Source organism: Cynocephalus volans, chromosome 14 (genome assembly GCF_027409185.1).
Source record: "Cynocephalus volans isolate mCynVol1 chromosome 14, mCynVol1.pri, whole genome shotgun sequence".
NCBI classification, from domain to species: Eukaryota; Metazoa; Chordata; class Mammalia; order Dermoptera; family Cynocephalidae; genus Cynocephalus; species Cynocephalus volans.
The window spans coordinates 34,541,545-34,563,278 of NC_084473.1; the positions used below are offsets into that span (position 1 = coordinate 34,541,545).

The 21,734-nt window shown below is 39.6% G+C and overlaps 1 protein-coding gene across 5 annotated transcripts in view; it reads left to right on the plus strand.

Annotated features, from left to right (window-relative positions):
* Nucleotides 1–21,734, plus strand: part of CRIM1 (cysteine rich transmembrane BMP regulator 1) — a 183,577-nt gene that overhangs the window by 133,899 nt on the left and 27,944 nt on the right. For 4 of the 5 annotated variants that reach the window (XM_063078184.1, XM_063078185.1, XM_063078186.1 and 1 more), the window contains 5 exons: nucleotides 6,556–6,712; nucleotides 9,438–9,559; nucleotides 10,712–10,921; nucleotides 14,558–14,773; nucleotides 19,432–19,653. In XM_063078184.1, coding sequence (XP_062934254.1) covers nucleotides 6,556–6,712; nucleotides 9,438–9,559; nucleotides 10,712–10,921; nucleotides 14,558–14,773; nucleotides 19,432–19,653 — 927 coding nt within the window. The remainder of the gene's footprint in view (nucleotides 1–6,555; nucleotides 6,713–9,437; nucleotides 9,560–10,711; nucleotides 10,922–14,557; nucleotides 14,774–19,431; nucleotides 19,654–21,734) is intronic. The other variant, XM_063078188.1, reaches the window with a different exon arrangement.

The following is a 21,734-nucleotide window of genomic DNA, read 5'->3' on the forward strand; positions in this document are numbered from 1 at the left end:
CTATTTTCTGAAATCTCTTTACATTCTCTCTGATCCCTTCCAAACACAGACAATAGTTCTGTAATAAGCAGGTTCTCTGTGGGCCTCTGGGTATAATTATGCTGCGCTCAGAGGTTGGGACTTACTTAATGTAGATAGATGCTCACTTTCTGATTTATCAGTCATCTTGGGCTTTCCAGTCCTCGTAACTGTAGTCATTCATCATTTTCTTTTATAAGAATATTTTTGATGAGGAAGAAGATACAAAATAGGAGTTGAGTAATTCTAGTTTTGCAGTTACACGTTACCATCACACTGTCTGCACAATGGAGTTAGTGCAAAAACTGCCATTGTGCCTGCAGTTGTTGCCATCTTTAAATTTCCTGTAAGCCACCACCCATCCGTGGCTGTCCTGCCTTCCTACGCTTGTTTCCTTCCAGGGAAGGGCCAGTCCCTGTTATGCACTGATCTGCCTTTTGTACCTCCCTTTGGAAAGCCACGTTCACTAGAGAGTTGCCTTGAAAGCCCACACCTGTTCACTCAAATGGCTAACCGTGTCTTTTTAACACCAAGACGATTCATAACTGAGTCATAAAGAGTTTAAATTTCATTCCTCTAATGCTCTTGGGCTACATATACTTTCTTAATGTGGCATCATCCCTACATTTTTTTTCTGAACTTTTTATAAGTCTAAAAATACATATTTCATTGTGCCCAGTCACCTCATTTACCACCTTCACCTGGGCTCTGCTGTGAGGAAATTTTGGCCACCTGGTCATGCTTACATAAGATTCCTGTCACTTCAGGAGGAACCTTTCATTGTTAAGTCCAAAAAAAAAAAACTGTCATTGAAGCAAGTCAAAACATCCCTGGCTTTTTGCAATTGGAGACTTGGAAAGATCCTCCTCTACCCTGTCTTTGAGTTGGTGTTGAGTTCTGGCTTTGTAAAAGGAGCATCCGTGCGTACTACCTGCAGTGCACCTTCGTGTCATTCACACTTAAGAAAAAATGTACAGGAGACAGTTGCATGTTGTGTCAGTGATTTATTTTTACATATAAATCATTATTAGCCTTTCATTATTTGCATATTTCACCTGTTTGTAGAGATGTCTAGTCTTTATTGTTTTTCTCTTCCCCCTTTTCTCTCTTCACTTTATACAAAGAGAGCACCCGCTGAGTTCTAGGTGTTAAGTCACAAGGATGAGGAAAATGCAAGACTTGCCCTAAGGAAAAAAAATCGTCTGTAGCTGAAACACTAACAAAATACCACCATTTTATGTCAAATGCTGTAACTTACCCAAGTAAATCCTGTTAAGAGGAAGCTTTGGTCCTTCAGAAGAACCCAGGCTTACGCTCAGACCAGAGCAGGGAAGTAACTGCCCATCTCTGTGCTTGGAGCTTGGTGCTCAGTAGACTTTGGCTGAGTGAATGAGCAGGAAACCTTCAGGATCAGGGATGCTGCTGGACATCAGTCTTAACTGAGAGTTTCCCTCTGAGGTTTCGTCATTCTGTCATATATTCATCTCATCACACTGAGATTCTTGACCTGGGTTAATCTTACCACCTTGCTCACTGCCACCCTAAACCTAAAAACATTAAACACCCATTGGAATTTGTCAGGTTGTTTATATCATACAGAATCTAGGCATATAGCATTCTGCTCTTTCCTCTCCCATTCCTCTTAGCAACCCTGATTATTTGTCTACTTTGGAAGCCGTACCTTTGGGAGTTGAGTCAGATCACACCAAATTGCCAGATACTGGGTTGTCAGATTCTGTCATTGTACACAGCTCTCCTCTCAGGCCCTAGCGTCAGACTGACCTGCATCTGGGTGATCAAGACAAGTTGCCTCTGTGTCCTCATCTGTAAAAGGCAGATAATAATACCTAACTGATGGGTTGTTTTGAGGACTAAATAAATGAATGAATACAAAGCTAGCTTCATTGCTTGACATGGTAATTGTTTACTCTGCACGATAGCTGTGTTAAAACATCCTATTCTGAGTCAGCCCAAACTAGCCGACATGGAATGCCTCCAGCTTTCCCTCCTTGGTTCTTACACCAACCTGCCTCCAGTTCTTTCTGTCCTCTAATGCACTAGCGCCAACAACTTTCTCTGTACTTTTTTATTTTAACCCTCAAATATTCTTTCTTCTTGGTTTAAAAAAAAAAAAAAAAAGGAAGTTCCTTGTAGTCGAGCATGGCGTAATTTTATCTTTTTCCCATTGCAGCTTCTTGATACATATTTATCTTGTCCAAAATACTCCCTTATGTTATTTTTCTGTATCCCATCAAAACCTTTTTATATCCAGTAGTCCATAACTTTTCTCTTAGGGATTAGACCTAGTTTCCATTGGCATTAAAATTTCTTAAAATAAGACCAGCACCAACTAAATATTTCTCCTCTCTTCATTGATTTATTGTTTGCTCATTCACTCATTCTGTCATTCACCTAACATTTATTGACTGCCTACTATGTACTAAGCAATATAAGGATGCAGAGACAAAGAAAATGACTGATATTGGTAATATATCGGCAATGTTGGTAATATGCTAATATGTTGTAATGATATTACGACCTAATCTAACTCATAGACAGTCACTTTAGGATTGAAATCAAAACGCTGTAGGAACATGCCCTTCAGTTGTATGTGGAAAGTATATGACAAAGGATTCTTTTGTTTGAACATATTGTATCTTTGCTATTTTAACCTGCAGCAAGTAACATTCTTGTAACACTGCCAGGCAAAGTGATGCATCAAGAGCGTACAGAGAATTTAAATTTTCCTTGACTCAGTTTCTCAAAGACATGTTTAGAATAAAGAAAAGAAATGTGGTAGAAAATGTTTAAGAAAGTATGATAGCAGCAACAATTAAAACTAAAATCATTTTAACACCAAAGTCAAGGGTTTGTATCTCCATACTGGCCAGCTGCCAAAATAAATAAATAAAACTAAAATCATTTATATAAGCTACTAATAACCTGACACTGTATTGGTACATGCTGTTAATAACATTACTTTTTCTGCCAAAAAACTTTGTCAAACAGACAAAATACACTTATGCTTATTGTATAAATTCTATGTATTAAATGATATTTGTATGAATTAAATGACTGATGTCAGTCTTTTGGCATCTTATTATTCACATCTTTAAATCAAGTGGATTTGACCAGGTTATTTGTAACTTCTCTTCCAGTTTTAACTTTTTTTTAATTCTAGGAATTAATAACACTTTTATCAAGAAACTGATGCAGACATATAAAACTAATGGTAGCAGGGAGAGAAGAGCCTTCATATTTTTCATGAAATACGTAACTGAACCAAGCATCCCAAGAAGGTTGCAGCATTAAATATAGGGAGGCAGGCTCCTGATTTTCATTTCATTGTAATTCTGAACTAACATCTATCAGGGTCAAGATTGGGACCACCATTTGCAATGCTGCATTTCGTTATTTAAGAGTCTCAGGAACTTCATGGCCATCCTTAACTGATAACAGTTTGGCAGAAATTGCCAGTATTCCAGAGTTTGAAGTATTGCAGCAAAGAAATGTGCAGCACAACTCTAGAGGGCACCATCCATGTTACATTCTCTGTGGAAGTTATTTGGTATTCACTTACAGTAAAGAATGAATGAGGCTCTCTACAATTATGCCTCATCTTGGCCCTAGGAGCAAACATCTCTTTTTTTCCAGAATGAATAGAGAGTTTACTACATAGTTCATATCGACCGGCCATAATGTACAGTCCCTATACTTTGCCATTTTCTATCACTCTCTCTTCACTAGTAATTTTCCCCCATGGATTAGGAAGTGTTTTTAGATCACAGTAAATTCATAATGCTGAAAAATTATGAACATAAAGCCATCTTTTTTCCCACAGTTGCCTTGAGTGATATAAAGCTTTTCAAACAAACTTAAAAAAAAAAAACAAAAAAAACCCACCCTTTTATAAATAAGGTTTTTTTTTTTTTTTTTGCCTTTTTCGTGACCGGCACTCAGCCAGTGAGTGCACTGGCCATTCCTATATAGGATCCAAACCCGCGGTGGGAGTGTCGCTGAGCGCCGCACTCTCCCGAGTGTGCCACAGGGTCGGCCCTGAATAAGGTTTTTCTAAACTGTCTGTTCTGCTCTTCATTTAAATGTTTGCCTTGGTGGTTCATTTCTCTTAAGAAAAGTCCATAGTTGATATACATGGATATAGGGCTACCTTCCACTCTTTAGAGTTCTCTATTTCTGAACTAGAAAATGATATTGTGATATGTTTAGCAAATGTCAGTACTTTGGGAATTTTCAATACTATCAGAATAAGTATTTTTCATACCAGTATTTCTCTATTAAATGCAGTAGTCTTGATGAGGGTGGAGGAATAAGTAGCAAGAACGTTGATTGATGTATTTGTTCAGCAAGAATTTGTTGAACACCCACTCCATGCCAAGTACTGTGACAGCCCCTAGACTGCACACAAAGAAAACAGGGCCTGGTCCTAGAGCTCATTTCTGTCGGGCTACAGAATTGCGACAGGTCAGATGGTAGCATGCAGGTGAGTGGTCCCAGGTCAGGGAAGCACTGGAGCATCCCGCTCCTAGAGCCAGTCTGCTTCCTGGTGAATGACCTGTATTTTTGTCTAAACATGGCAGCCTTTATTTGGAATTCTCTTCCATTGCAAAGCAGAGGAATTTTTATCAAACTGTTTAAACTTGAATGGCGATACATCAGTTTTCCTTAAGGGTGAGTGAAGAACATTCTAGATCAGGGTCTGTGGACAAACTTCCTTATTACAGGACCAGAAAAATAAAAGCATAAAGGTGCTTGGACTCCAAAGTTTCAAGAAATTTAATCTGCAAGGATGCTGACTCTGGGAAGCTCTAGGAGTGGTTTTAATCCATCTATTTCCCACCATAATCCATTTGCTATTGTGACTTTAAAATTCTTGTAATAGAAAAATGGGTTCACAACTTAGATCTCTGTGTCAGAGAAGAAATGTGGCTATGAAAGTCTTCTCCCTCCTTCATCATTCCCTTAAAAATGGGAGGTGGAAAGCAATGAACTTTCAAGTCATATAATTACAAATTTTTAAATGAACCCTTTAAAATTTCTCTTTTAAGGATGCAGATTAGTAATCAGTTGCTTCACAGTGTGATACAGACCCACAAGGTTATATTAAATATGTGTAATGAAAGGTTTATTATAATGGCAGAGTAGGAAATTATACTGTAAATCACATTTTCCTTATTAAAAAATTGCAAATAAAATATGCAAGCATTGCCAGCTAAAATTTACGAAAGATGCTATCTTAAAATATTTATGTAGAACGTGGACCCATTTCACCTATTAATTGTACTTAAGGTTTAATTTTAGATTATAAGATGTGTGTGTGGAGGGGACAGATGTGTTCCGTTTTTCCTAGTGACTTATGCATTATTGCAAATTTACACTTAAAGGATGTTCAGATAAAATAAAAATTCATTTATTTTCCAACAATAGTAGTCTTTACTTCCCATCATACCAGAACAACATTGAAATGTTGTCGTACTTTTGCCATCACTGTATCAACTCCCCTTCTTTAAATTTGATTGTCTTTCAAATTGTGTATTTAACTCAAACAGGTCTCAATCTACTTCATTTATATCAAGCATACTTCTGTTCCCTTAACGTTTTTGTTCCCTCTATTTCTCTAAGTTTTATATCACCTTTTAAAACCATTTTAGAAGCTAGTATCTCTAGTACTTTCTTTTGCCAGTCACTGTTGCTTCTTTCCTTTTTTTTCCTTCTAAAATAATATTATAACAGGGGATAATTAAACATAACTGCAGATTCTGCTAACGGGACAGTTTGAACAATTCACATAGTGGTTAGTTCAACACTAATATGGATATGTCTTTGACACCTACATTTTTAGTCTATTAAGTATATCCAAATACCCAGATATTTGTCAGCTTATAGGAAAAAATACCTAAATGGAGCTCTGAGTACAGTATTTCACTTTATATCATGCTGTAAGATATGTACTTTTTTTTAAGGGAACGGTAAGAAATCCCTTATGCTTGCATACGATATGCAGTGCTATACAAGTACGATACCATCTAACACACATTAGAGTAAATATTATGTGAACATTTAAGAATATGCATTATCACAGGCATGCAGTAGAGATAAAATACTTGTATATAATGAAACTTGGAGAGTAAGTTTCTAATTCCTACATATTAACATAAGTGTCATCAGTGGTTTGAGGTGACTAATTAAAACGTGAAAAAATGCACTTAGTGTGCATAATAATTAATAATTAATAGTTACCAGCCTACTCTTCACTCGAAACCTACCAGGTTTGAGCACACTTCAGAAATCTATTTTTCAAAGTTTAACTTTATTTTATATATTCCTACCAAAACACAGTCATGCTGTGATAACCGTGAAACAGCACCATCTATACTTTTTAACTATGACTGATGCTATGGTAGATCTGAGAAACTTAAATCTGTGGAAGATTGGAGGATTTGGGGAAGGCATTGGAGACTCAGCATGTTCTGGTCTGTTCATCTTTGGAAAAAACATGCTGTCTGTGTGTCTTCACAGGGGAGGAGCTGTGCGTGGGCCTTAAACAAGGCTGCACTTTGGACTGTCCCTTCGGTTACCTAACTGATGCCCACAACTGTGAGATCTGTCAGTGTCGCCCACGGCCCAAGAAGTGCAGACCCATAATCTGTGACAAGTATTGTCCGCTTGGATACCTGTACGTATTGCTTAATTGAGAAAACCTCTTGTTAAGTGTAGCATGATGAAATGTTCATACCTGTTTCACTGGCTGTTTTATGTGTGTTTTTGAATGAATCAGTGATGTACTCAGTCCAAAATAATCTGTTTTGTTAGGTGATTCAGAAAGCAGAGAAAGGATTGTGTCTTTAAAGATAAGAATCAAGGTTTTACTCTTATTCTTTTGTGGAGATCATCCTCTGGGCCTGTTTTGCTAGACTTCCACATAGTGAGGTCCTCTGGACACTGCGCAGGGGAATGGGAGATGGAATTGTCATGGGGTCCCGGTGTTGTAAGTGCTTCCACTTCTCACAACTGCCTGAGGGACTATTTTGTGATCATTTATTTAATCCATCCTTTCAGAGCGGTTGACAGTCAGTCATCCACAGTACAGAGCATCCTTACCTGGTACGCCTAGATATCTTATCTTGGAGCTAGTCAACATTTCGTAGTATTTTTTCTTTCTGGAGCAGTAGATCTTATGAATTCCCTTGGAGACGAGGACCCTGACTTATATTTTACAATATTCTTTATTGAGTCAAACTCCATGAAAATCTATATTTTTCCAGGGGGGCAATAGACATATCACATTTGTTTCTTTAGTGCCTTTCTTAACACCTATTTCTGCCTTTATATCAAGTTGGTCCCTTTAAAAATCACCTTTAAGAATCTTGCTTTATCATTCTTTCCTTTGCTTTCTTCCATTTCAATCTTTCTGCCTTTCCAATTTGATGTGTTTATGTAGTGCTGGTATTTATAAGGGGCGTACATCCATCACCTTTTGCCTGTCTTCTTTCAGTCATCTTTTTTATTCTTCCTTTTGAAAATTCTAGTTTAGTGGGGGAATCTTATTTCTAATTTTAGTTGGATAATTAAATTGGGAACATTATTCTTAAAAATTCCCAAATAAACTAATAAATCATCATTGTCCTTAACCCTAAAATATAAATATGATACCAATAAAAGAGGAGTTATTTCTTAGCTTAACTACTAATGTAAAATAAAGGATCATTATTACGATGGTAGCTACAGCCACTTGCTACAATGTTATGGTTGCTCAGAATCGAGGGTGCATTTAAATCCAACCCTCACCTTGAAGGGGAATCTTTTAGAGGATTGTAGATTTCCCTTTGTATTTCTGCCGGTAAGTATATTCAGGGAGGACCCAGTTGACCACCATGGATAACTGAGTATTATTATTGTACTGACCATAACATGTGTTTTGAGGACAGCTTCCAAAAGAGAAATCTTGGCCCGCCACCTTACGAGAGTGGTAGGATGAAGGCAGCCATTGTTGCCCTTGTATCTACCTGCTCAGTGAACCATTACTGTATGTGTGCAGCAAGTGCTTACAGAAGGGGTGGGTTCAAGGATAGATGGATGGATGGTTGGGCAGACAAATAAATGCACAAGCAAATCAGTCAAAGTCTTGGTAGATCTTGAAAATGACACAGTATAAGACATGAGTATGAATAATTCATTTAATTTATTGTTCTCATTATGTTGAAATAAATAAGTAGACCCTAGTGGTCGGTTCTCATTTCACCTAGCAAAATGTACTTTGTCACTTGGACAACTGTCACTCGTTGGGGGTTTTCCCACAGGGCTTTCTTCTTTTTGAGCCCCTTCACTTGTTCAGGATAAGAAAGAACAGGAATTTATTTTAGTCGAGCACCACTGTTGGCCACTTAGTGTTGCTTGGGATGAAACATGAAGGTAAAAAAGAGTAACTCTTCCTTCTGTGAGGCCCAGGAAGCTGGGCAGAGCAGAGTCTGCAGAGCAGCTGCTGAGCCCAAGAGTCCTCATTCCTGCAGCTGGGGAGCAGAAGGAAAAGGGGGTGGGTGAGCTCCTTTTCTAACAGTCAGAGTCATCCTCCTTTTAGAGAAAATAAGGAATTGTTGGTAAGAATTTTTTGTCCAGAAAATCTCCACTTAAACTACTGTGATTTTTTATTATAAACACATATTTATTTAGTGTGATCTTTCTGATCAGCCCAAAATTTGGGCACTCTAGGTTATTAAAGGAAGAAAACATTCAGCCTTTTTCCTTTACCCCACATGCTTAGGTCACACCCCACGGATGGAGAATTTAAAAACTGATATTCTTTCCTAACTAGACCTCAAGAAGTAATTACTGGACACTGGCTGTCAGACTCTGAAGACTTTTATTCCCTATCAGTATTTATGTAGTATTTCCAGGATTATTGATCCTTAAGTTCTCCTTCTGTCTTCTATAAGTCTCAGTAGATATCTTTTTAAAATGTTTACTAGTGTCTGGAATTGATTAAAAAATGTGGTCAGGTGAGGAAGCCTGTGGCTCTAACAAAAGGAATTTTGCTCCTAATGTTTGTCTCCAACATTGACCAATAATATATCCTTCACCTTCCTATTTATGGAGTTGCACGTTCATCTTTGTGTATTGTGGTACCCCTTTTCCTGATTCAATCAACAGTCATGTCACTAGGCTTCTGACAGCCATATCCCAGAAGCACATAAGTCCTTGGGCAGTTCTCAACCTTGGTCATGGGTGGGTGGCGGTCATGGCCACAGGGAGCTAATTACACATCACTCCAGGAGTCTTTGAGAGGAAAAGTTAGGTCATTTTGCTTAATGGCAATATCATTTCATTGACCCTTGGTCTGAGCACTTGGGCATCATTTGAGACTTTTTGATTTTCTGACCTCTGACAAAATTTTAATTACCCAGGAAGAATAAGCACGGCTGTGACATCTGTCGCTGTAAGAAGTGTCCAGAGCTCCCATGCAGTAAAATCTGCCCCTTGGGTTTCCAGCAGGACAGTCATGGCTGTCTTCTCTGCAAGTGCAGAGGTAAGTGTGAGTACAGCATCCTTACCTCTCAGTGCAGCCAGGGGCACCAAGACAGCAGAAGGGCACCGTGTAAATGAAATGGTTTAAGTAATTGCTGCCAACTCTGACACAAGTGTCACTTTCAATGGGACCATCCCACAAGACTCCCTTTTTCTTTCATCTTAATGAAATAAAAGCTCAGAATAGAATTTAAAGTAAGCATGTGATGGACAAGCACACTGGCCAAATTAATCACTTCGTAGCTCTTCACCTTTGCTTGTGTCAGGAACTCCTAAAACACATTTATCTCAACCCCCATAGGATCCCCTCCTGTTTAGGAGTAGAACCTATATAGTTGATAGAGTAAAGATCCCCATTTCAAAGCTCTTGAGGGTAAGTGTAGATAAAAAGTCTGCTCATGTATTTCCTGGTAACAGAGTTTTTCATGAGAACTTAGACTTTGGCTGAATAAGCACCTGCCAGTCTGTAGCTGTGTATGAGCATGAATCCTAGGTATCTCTGTTGCCTGAGACTTCCTGCTCCAGGGACTTTCCTGAGCTCATTGAGCGTGCACCCTGACCCTTGCCCTGGCTCCAGCCCCACCACCCATCCAGTATGTCAGAGTTGTCAGTGTGATCCACAGATTAAGCAATAAAAGATCCCTAAACTGTTCTATGTTTTCCTCATAATTGGACAGTTGTTGCTTTCATGGTGTTTTTAAGGGATCAGAGTAAATAAAAATCTAGTCACCGGTACAATTGTTTTGCTGAACAAAAATCTATTAGTTGCAAAGCCCAGGATTTCCCTGTTGGATGAAGCTTCTAGAGTGAATATTCTACATATATTAAACATATGCATAACATCCATCACAAAATCAGTGCTTGTTTATTATATAAAATATGAAAAAGTGGGGTGAAAGGAGTAAAGAATCAGCTGTAATACTACCAATAGGAGAGGGATGTATTCACAGGCTTTTTTCTATGTCTTTTTTTCTTTTTTCAAAATTGAGAGCGTATTAACTTAAATGCTTTTCATGAGCCTTTCCCGTGTCCCTAACCTGTCCTTTGTTGACATGATTTCTGGTGGCTGGGTTTCATACCATGTAAGGACATTGCAGGCTGTTTCTCCTGTGCAGTAGCTGCTGCTTTACCAGGCTGCCTTCTGTCTGTCCAGAGGTCCCTGCTTCAGCCGGGCCACCCGTCCTGTCAGGCACATGTCTGTCCATGGATGGCCATCATCATAAAAATGAGGAAAGCTGGCATGATGGGTGCCGGGAATGCTACTGTCACAATGGACGGGAAATGTGTGCCCTGATCACCTGCCCAGTGCCTGCTTGTGGCAACCCCACCATTCACCCTGGACAGTGCTGCCCGTCATGTGCAGGTAAAAGCTGCTGCCGTCTTGCATGCTCCATGAGCAAATGACTTCTGCCTCAAGGGGCCTCAGATGCCCCGGGAACTCTGGAGAGAACACAGGGGATGGCCCCACAAGGCTTTTCAGCTCTCTGTGGTTTTTGTCAGCAACAGCCACAGAATCATTCGGGCCCTAGAAATGATTAACTGCAGACTAGAGAAAATTCTAAAGCTCTGGAAACTGTTCTCCTTGTTTTTGAATGGCTTACTCAATTATATTGGTCTCTGAACTACATTTTTGTAAAGGTTTGTGGGCTTACGTACTTAAATTCCAGCTCTCTATTTTACTGATGGTGTATTAAGGCAGGATGTCTTTGTTGATTTGAGGAGATTGGTGCTGGTTTTATTCCATAAAAGTTTATCACATATAAAGTTATATATGAGAGGGAGAGAATTATTGAAATCTGTGGCTAATGCTCTTTTTTAAATTAATGGGCATGTGACACTTGAGGAATTTAGAATGACCACACATCCAAACCATTTGAGATCATAATGATGGTAATCACTCAAGTTACTAGAAGAACAGAACAGATTTGTAATTCATGGATGTCTTAATTATGGTTGTCAATGACAGTAATTATTACCATAATACCTCATCTAGTGCCTTTTATCCAAAGAGCTCAATGCAGTCTCATATCTATTATTTCTCCCTCTATGAGGGAAAAATACATTTAGGCAGTTCTTCATTTGGAAAACAGACACAGAAAGATTAAGTCTCTTAACTCAAAGTAAAATTGTGTGTCAGCTGGAAGGCCAGGGAGAAAGTAAAGGTTCCTGATTCTCACGTCGGATTTGTTTTAAAGTTTAAATGTGCTGTCAGATTTTGGAGTTATGATTCCTTTCCTCTGGTTATTCCTGGTCCTCTATCTCCGTGTGACTGACTTCGCCTATGCAAAGGGTACAGTCAGGGTCCTGAGGCTCGGCACAGCAGGTCTAGCCTGGGAGGGAAGGTGGCTCATGCTGGCCAAGCTGCCCCTGCCTCGACTGCCATGGCAAGGGATGGGAGAGGGGGACACTCCAAGTCCCCTTCATGTCTGAGATTGTGCACGCCTCCATAACCATAGCATCAAAGTGACAGGCAGCTCCAACACCCCTGTAAAGGACCAGATCGCAATGCAAAAGTGATGGCTTGTTTTGTTTCCCCATAGTTCAGTTAGATGCGCTCTGTATCAAAGCTCTTTCTTTTTTTTAGATTTTGCTAGTTAGATGTGAAAACCACTGGTGTCTACTGCACTAGAAGGTGAATGGGCAATTTAATGAGATAGAACTCAGTGTTGACTTTTCAGGAAAGGAAAAATCATTTGTTCCCATGAAGACCCATGCTTTATTTATAGGTGTGAGTGTGTAGAGTATGGATTTGCACCTGGGTCTCTGCTGAACAAATCCTTCCTTGGTGAAGGATTCTAAGACTCAGACTGGTAGAAATGCAAAGACATGATTAAGAATAGATAATTAAGCTAAGATCTGAAAGTCAGTGGAACCAGAAGTATTTTTCTCTGTTACAGAGATATGGAAAGTATTTATACACACACACACACACAAAGTTATTGACATGTTATTGTTGGTGTGTGAATATCTAGATATCCATGTACAAAAACACATTCCTATATATGAATGTGTAGAGGTACATTTTTCCAAGAGTCCTTAATTTAGTGGATTGCCATATGTGGATTATTCTGACTAGAGACCCTAGAGCTGTTACGCTCATGGACTCCTACTTTAAAGAGTGTTTTTCTCCCCTCTTCCATTCAAGAGTCACCTGTTTATCTTGCTGGGATAAGTGAGCAGCCCCTGAACTCTCCTGATAGAAGATTCCCCAAATGATATTGTTTCTCAGATTTTTTCTCTCTTTCTCACCCTCCCTGCCTTTCAGTTTTTCTTTCTTCATCTCTCTGGCCTCTCCCATGTCTTGCCTTAAGGCACATAGTATAGCAAAGGGATTAGCAAAATACGACACCTGGGAACACACATGTCCTCTTTCTTCTGACCTCTTCCCTACATGGCAGCATTTAAAGGGGCAATAATTGTCAGTCCTCTCTAAACCCCTCTTGAAAGCAATAAGGGAGCCTTTTCCCAACCTTAGTTCGTTGCTGCTCTTCGGAACAATTTTTTTTTTTTTTCCTGTAAACCTCTAGAAATGCACGTCAATTATCTTGTCCCAGCTCAATGTTCATTCGAATTACCTTTTCTCTGCCATTCCTATACTGGAAAGTTTCAAACGGTTGCTGGGGAATGTAAGTACTGATTAATGTCAGATTTCTATGATATGTCCACTTGGCCGAAGTTCCAGTCTTTACTAGTCCCCATGAGATAAAGCTATATGAAAAGTCACTGGAATCAGTCCACACCACTTTATCTCCTCAGTGTAGTTGACGCCCGCGCTGACCACGTCTTTGAAAGTAACAGCCCTCTTAAGGGTCTTCAGCTGTGAGCAGCCCCTGCACAGACAGGGTGGTTCTCCTGGGGCCCGACTTCCCCTGAGCTCCAAGCATGAGCTAGTCCTGATGTCTCCAGACCGTTTCTCAGCAGGAGTCAACACTGTCAACACCTTCTTGAAGTGCTTGTTGTATTTGGATTACACAAATATGGTTTATGTCTTCATACTTCTCATTTCCTCAGCCCAACTTCAGGGCAACTCCCAGTACCTCTTCAGACATTTTCAACAATAAATTCCCTCTCTATCATTATCCTCTCACCAAGAGACCCAGACCACCTCTCCTCTGGGGAAAGAAATCACAGTTCTCATCAGCCTCTCAGCATTTGCCTCTCTTATTGATGATATCGCCAAGCAAATGTTTAGTCTCAGGTGAGAGCTTTCAGACTGTTGATTGTGCAGGAGCATTCCTGCTCAGTTTGCTGGCTGCTTAAGATTGGGGTGCGGCCTGCTTAACAGCAGGGCATGTTTCTAAACATAAAAGTAGTCAGGATCCCAGAGATAATGAAGTGGATAGGGCATAGATCATTTGGAAGTTTTGTTTAATCTGGAGGCATGTCCATGATCCAAACAGCCACAGACTTGGGTTTTTAGTTTCTTGTCTGCTCTTAATACTCTGAGCCCTCAGTTTCCTCATATATAAAACAGAATAATTGTACCTACCTCACAAGGTGGATGTAAAGAGGAAATTAAATGAATAAAATGTAAAGTGCTTAGTGTGGAAATAATTGGATTTAGTAAATGAGAGGTCTTTATTCTAATAATAATTAGAATAATTTAATCTAATAATAGCATCCAGTAAATTAGAGGTCTCTATTCTGGACAATTGCTACATATTCTCAGAGATGTCCGAAGAGACCCCTGTTCTCCTCTCTAGAGTAGGAGTTCCCCGCCTTGTAATTTAATTATCTTATTGAATTCTCTCATTACTGTTGACAGACTTGAAACCACTTGAACTTCACTTCCTGAGATTAGCTCTGTGTCATTGTCTGTTTCTCTGCATGGAATATTTTATTTTATTTTCTTCATTATTCTCTTGATAAGAATAGAGTGAGGTACTCTTCAGCCAATTCATCTTTTCTGACCCTTAAAGCAAACAGCACCAGATTCTGCAAGAGTTGGAGGGCTTCAGATGAATAATATCTTGTGGCTTGATTTTGTGTCATTCCCCAGATGACTTTGTGGTGCAGAAGCCAGAGCTCAGCACCCCCTCCATCTGCCACGCCCCTGGAGGAGAGTACTTTGTGGAAGGAGAAACGTGGAACATCGACTCCTGTACTCAGTGCACCTGCCACAGCGGCCGGGTGCTGTGTGAGACTGAGGTGTGCCCACCACTGCTGTGCCAGAACCCCTCACGCACCCAGGACTCCTGCTGCCCACAGTGCACAGGTAACAGACGCTGTGCCTCAGAGTACACTTGGTGGGGGAAGGACACAGCTCTGGGTGTTGTCATTGTGCAGGACCAGTTCCACGGGAGCCCCCCGTGGGAGCATGCCAAACCCAATAATCCAGGCAGGAACATCTGGCAGCCAGCTTCCTAAATTCATTCCCTTCTATGGACCACATATTTATGCAAGCAATATGCCTTGTACCTGAGATGACTTTGAAAAAGAAAGGAGATTTTTTCTTTCTGCCATTTTTTTTTTCTTAACCCTACATCTCAAACTCAAGGAATATACCTAAGTAGAGACAGTCCCACTGCACCAGATAATTTCAAATGATTATAATGTGAAAAGTCATTTTTGTCTTTAACAAATATGAAGAACAGTTATTGATAAATAACGCAAATAAAATTATTTTTTAAATATGAGGGTGGTGAAGATACTTTGAAATATGCACAATGCCACCCATCAAACCTGTTATGATTAAGGTAAGATCCAAAAATATTATATGATTAGCACTGCACATGTGTAAGAAGAATTATTACCTTCTTTTTATTTCTCAGATAATTTGACCTTTAGCAAGAAAATTTATAGTCATGAAACAAACATGTTATAATGAAAATTTTTCAGGATTTTAAATGTAAGTTACTAGTTTTATTACTGAAGTAGTGCTCTTTCCTAGTTAACACTAGAATATATTACTTTTTCAAAAGATATTTAATCTGATATATAAAATGTCCAAGTTGACAGGACAACTAGTTTTATTTTGCTTTTGCTTAGTCTTCCCATCTTTTCAACTTAATCAAACATATATTCTCAGAATATTTCTGCACAGTGAAACATAAACCCTCATATTTTGTTACTTTTTTTCACATTGGATTATCTAGTCAGCTGGCCAGAATCAGTTGTTCTGTCGTTATATCCGGCAGAGTCCGTGTCTAAGTTCTTCATGGGTTCAAGTTGATGTTATTTTTTAAATTGCATCAGGTGAGCTTATAGGGATAGCCACATTAATTGCTGTTGTCGTCAGGCACTGAAGCTACAGTAGTCACGTCTTAACACAGAATCTTTGGTGTAATTAGCAACCATGTTAATCTGAGAAGCTTAACTAGTGCAACATCTTTTCTAGTATAAGAAATAGTTCATATGTACTATATTTTTAGGATATGCATGACCTATTCCTCACTATATTTTTATCATTTTCACTATTTTATTCAGATCTAAACCTGGCCAGTGTTTTCCTGGTAATATATAGCCAGGACTCTATTCATATCCTCCTGGGAGAAACCACTTTGTGTGGTATCTTCACTGGTGGTAATGAATTTATATATGTTTAGATATTCATTTTGCAAATATTTATGGAATGCCTGAATTGAGCCATGGGAATCCTGAGGTTAATAAAAACAGACAACTCCTGTCCTGTGGAGCAATAGTCCAAAAGAAGAGCCAAACAATCCAGTATGCCACATTCAGAAAATAATGATAATGTAAGAGGAGTGCCTTGCAAGGGAGGATTTAAGAGCGCATGTAAACCAAGAAATTAACTAAAGAGCAAGTACTCTCGGTGCACAGGAGCTGATTAGGGGAAGGGCAGTGGGAAGAGACTTCTCCAGGACCACTGGCCCAGCTTCACTGGACCCCTGGGTGTGCTAAGGTGTGGTTTTTTAGAGCAGGGCGCCACCAGACATGCAGACACTCAGACGCTCACCAAGCAAGGCAAGCAGTCTTCCTTTCCATCTTTCCAAACAAGCACCCCTTGTGTGCCTGATTTGATGTCTTATTTATAAACATAGGCCTGAGTGACTATCTTTTTCTTTGCATTTTACTTGAGAGATACTTCAGTGATATCCTTCATCTTAAATACTAGGCCTTTCTGTTTTGTATGTCAGTATTCCAAAGGTTCCTCTTACATCTGTGAATAACAGCATATCTAGAATCTATATTTTCAGATCAGTCACCCACCCCATAATGGATCTTTCTGGAGTTTCCATTCACAGCTGTATTGCAGCAATAAGAAGACTAAAAGTTTTAAAACTCAAAGCATCAATTTCTTCATAAATTTCAGTTGTAGCACTGATAAGTGGTATATTACCCATCTAGAAAAATTCCATCTCTAATCTAAGGGTACTTGCATTCTGAAATGGTTCAAAAATGAAATACACGTACGGTGGAGTTACAGCTCTGAAGAGCTGCATCCTCTCATGGTGGTTCTGCCTCTAGGAGGCCTTGTCACTTGCCTTCACCTTGCCCTCTCGTCTGGCCTGGTTGAGAGCGAGGTCTGGTAAGGAAACAGGTTCATAAAGAAAGATGGAGCATCCTTGCAGGCAAGCTACTTCACTAGAGTGAAAAAACGAGAGAGTAGAAGAGCACTTATTTCTTTTTTGTAGCTTTTAAGTTTTTCTTTTATTCTTTATTTTCTACAGTTGGAAAAAAGCATAGCATAGAAGAGAGAGGTAGAAAAGAAATAAAAAGAATGAATAAGCACAAATAAAAAACTGGTGAAAATAGAGGAGGAAATGTTTGGAAGCAGAAGTATGAAGAAGATGGTCTAGGACAGGGACAATAGGAAAAGAGGCCCAAAGAAGGATATAATGGGCGAGACACCAAATGACCTTTTCAGCCAGGTTTGGTTAGGAACCTCCTGCCTGCTGGATGAAGACCTTCAGACTCTGCGTCTCAGCTTTAACTTCCACGCTGTCACTGCCAGCACATCCTGGTGTCCTCTGGGGTCTTCTCTACGCCTCAGTAAGTGGCCCCCAGATCCTAGGGTTTTCGTCCCCTCTGTCATTTCATAGTTTTATCACTGCTGCCCCTGCTCCCTCTTCTAAATTTTTAGACACAAAGCTGAGTGTTTCTTGCAAGAACTAAGCTCATGTAGCCCACAGAAATCTCGTGGTGATTTGCAGGGCCTAGTGCGGACGAGAACGAGTTGCCCTTATTTCTAGCCAAAGCAAAAGTTAGCATTGGTCTATCTCTTAAAGAAGAAATTACTCCTAGACATAGATGACCCCAAAAAGGTTACTGAGAAAATAATCCCATCTTACCATCTTTAAGCCATGTGGACGAGATCTGTGGAATCATACCTGAAACAGGACCTGGAGCGCATTTGGAGCAGTGGTACATGCTTTTTTTCACGTGTGCCTGCTGCCTTGGGGACTAGTAATAGAAACACGGTTACACAGTTTTAAGGAGAGAGTGTGGGCCAATTCCTTTACACTGGCTTCCCTCTGTCCTTCAGAGAGGGCCCAAAATGAAGCAATGCCTTGGCCCTCAAAGAGGCTCTTGTTGTCAGATCAAACTTGTTGGTTGTAGGGTGTAATCATGAGGCAGATAGAAGAAAATGGGACATGTAAGAGCTTCTGCATCATGTGATAACTACATGTCTGTCTCATTTATTTCTATTTCATGGCTGAAAATAGCAAATTTGATGAAGCTGATTCTGAAAGGAATATACAGTGACTCTTTTGATCATGAATGCATTGAGAAAATTTGGTTCTCTTAGAGGTTTGCCCGATAGGACTATCATGGCTGTTTCTAGACTCTTGAGTGGTGAAGGTGATTGGAAGTGCTTATTTTTTGTCAGTGGGATTATGACATTTCTAAACTAGGAACCTCACTAGTTTACATTTTCCTTTCTTATGTCTCAGTCAATTTCTGCATGGGTTTACAATTTTTATTGATTTTAGTGGATACTAATGCCTGAAGAGATATCTGGGTTTTCTGGGGACATTCTTTTCTGTTTCAAGTTGTAACTTGATCTGGGGACCCTTTGATCGCAGTCTTTAAATAGCAAATACACAGATCACTTGCAGATGGTTTCTGTGAGGTTATATCCTTAACAGTGATCTAGATTTCTTGTTTTTTAACCATTATGTGAATGTCTGAACATTGGAATGTTACATGTAGGTGTTTTTTGATAGTCAGGTACAGTGAAAATCTATTTGGATATTGATTGGTTAGGATTGATGCAAGTAAGAGAAAACCCAGCTACAATTTTTAAACAAATAGAGGTTTATTTTGCATACATCACAAGAAGTTTGGACACAGATGTTTATCAGCATTGATTCAGTGGCTCAGTGACGGCTTGGCCTTTCTCTTATAAGTATGATAATGATATTGCAGCTACAGTCAATGCAGTCCTGTGCAAGGGAGGAAGAATGTGGAAGGATGGTGGTAGAACAGAACCACCTGGCCTTCTTTGAAGAAAGTGAAAACTTTCCCAGAAATCCCCTATTAGCCAATAGGTCCCATTAGCTATGACTAGTACCCCTAGTTGCAAGGGAGACTGGGAAAGCAGGGCACAGGATTGTCCTGATGGACTTACTCCTGTTGGGATCCAAGTCCTGGGATCACCCCAAGAAAATTAGGATCTTGCAAAGTTAACGAAGAAGGGTAGAATGGATATTATATAAGCAACTAACAGAATCCCTCTGACAGCTCTTTTTTGATCTTTGTTATTTTGTTTTAAAATTCGAGACCCTGCCTAAATCAGATTTCCTTATTTGTTACTGAGCCTTTTTTTTTTTTTTTTTTTTTTTTTTTAAGGAGGCACCCAAAGCCGTAGTGACTTGGTGTGCTTTCTGCAAGTCTGAGTGAAACGCACTGTGTTGCACGGTTGGTGGCCTGCAGCATCTTCTTTGCTGACCTGTATGTTCATTTTTCCAGATGAATCTCTTCAGCCTTCCTCATCCCATAATGAGAGCGTGCCTAGTTACTGCAAAAATGATGAAGGGGATATATTCCTGGCAGCTGAGTCCTGGAAGCCTGACGTTTGTACCAGCTGCGTATGCATGGATAGCGTAATTAGCTGTTACTCTGAGTCTTGCCCTTCCGTATCCTGTGAAAGACCTGTTTTGAGAAAAGGCCAGTGTTGTCCTTACTGCATAGGTAAGACCAAGAAAAAATATCCTTCCTCTCTACCAGTGGCCACTAAAGCTGCATTGATAGCCATTTGCCTAGATCAGTTAATATTTTTGAAATCAGTTTTCTGATTGACATGTCACACAGACTCAATGTAGTTATATCACACAGGGGAAAGATGTGCTTCCCGGATAAACTACATTAAGAATGAAGAAATGCTTTCTCAGAATGTCATGATGTTACAGCACTGCAGTGTTCTATTGGGCTCCTTCGACAGTTCAGGATTTTTGATATCACAATTCTTTCTCCATCGTATTATTTAAAGTGGTCTTTTTTTCCAGATAGAGACACCATGTCCCATATTAGAGTATACTTAGTTTATAGCTTGTCACCACCTTGAGTTCAACTAAATATGAAATATTAATTTAATCTCCCAGTTTTTCCTGTGTTCTGTCACTTAATTGATTCTGTTTAAATCACGTGGTTGTCCATGTTGACAGCCGAGGCACACACAGTGAGGCGCAAATAGCTGACAGCCCTCTCCTTCTCGTGACCCTTGGTGATACATTTGTGAGCAGAGGACATATGTATATTAGCCCCAAACATCCGTACCAAAACTGGCCCCATGGACATAAGCCAGATGCTATTCCAGGGCACAGAAGGCGAGGCTGAGACAGCTGGCAACTCTAATCAAGGACAGTTCCTGCTCCCAAGGCTCTCTCTCTCTTATTGCTTTTGTGTCCAGTAAAGCTCATAAAGTCAAATGAAAGGCAATGACGCATCTCAGTTTGATAGTGAGCTTCTAGTCAGAGCAGCAAATGAAAAGTGATGCAAGCTGTGTTAGTCACAGGTATTGTGCATTTATTGTTGCTTTCTAGATGTGAGTCATTGCATATATTTAGTGACACCTGGGGAGAGAGAGATCTTCTGGCCACAGAGCTTTGTGGCAGTTCCCATAGATGAGTTGAGGAGTGATGTCCATAACTCGTGAGAACAGCTCCCTCTGTGTCTTGTGACCTCTGGCCACCAGACAGGGCCACTTTCTCTGAGTCTTTTATTCTGCATGTTGGTATTTAATAGATGGAAAGATATTTATCAGGTCTCTGTAACTGATACTGTGTTTAAAACACACAGAGCTAGATTTTCTCAGTGTGATGGCCAAAGTATTAAATTGTGTTTTGAAAGCTGGATTCTCTCTATTTAATAGGCCAACCATCTAAATAATTTATTTTCAGATCATGATGCTTTTGAAAGTGAAATGAGGTGTTAATAATTATGATGGGACAACAGCCTTAAACCAGCAGTATCCCAAGCAATCCAGGACACATGGTAGCCCAATCTTTTAGGGACTGGGACACTACCTATAAGTTTTGTAGCTCATAAATGGAGCCAAAAATGAATCAAGGCACACATCTCGTTTAGTACTACTTACCTTTTCAAAGAACTGTCCAAAATTCATACAGAAAATGGCACAGCCTTTGGTGAGATCTACATGAAAAATATAACTAAGCTACTATTTTAGGCTTTGGGGGTAGAGTGGTGGGGAGTACAGTCGGTGTCACCATATTTACGTGTCAAAACATCAATATTAAAAGAAACAGTTCATCAGTCAACCAGGGGTATTCGGATCATATTTGGGAAACAAGGGCTAGGAGGCCTGAGAATTCCATGTTAACGTAGGAGGAAAAATCTAGCAGCAAATCTGTCCTGTGTTGAAAATTCTCAGATTATTTTGTTTTGGTAAAAGTTGTGTTTTGCTTCTTAATTCGTAAATTTGTAATTAGTAAATTACTCAACTAGTAAAGTTGTTTTCCTGTGATAATCGAAAAATCACTTCTCTTTCTCACAAGACCAATTTAACAAATTCAAAATAGTGGAAAACCCCTACAAATTAAATTAAGTATTCTGTGTCCTTCCTTTTTTTTTTAATTGCCTTCATTCTTCCTTTTCCAACTCCTGCATCATTTAGACTATACAGCAAACTCCTGAACAACATGGATTTGAACTGCGCTGGTCCACTTATACGTGAATGCATGACATGCATAGTTAAGTAGCCTATCTAAAACAGGCTAATAGAAGACTGTTAGTAGTTAATTGCTAACTGCTTA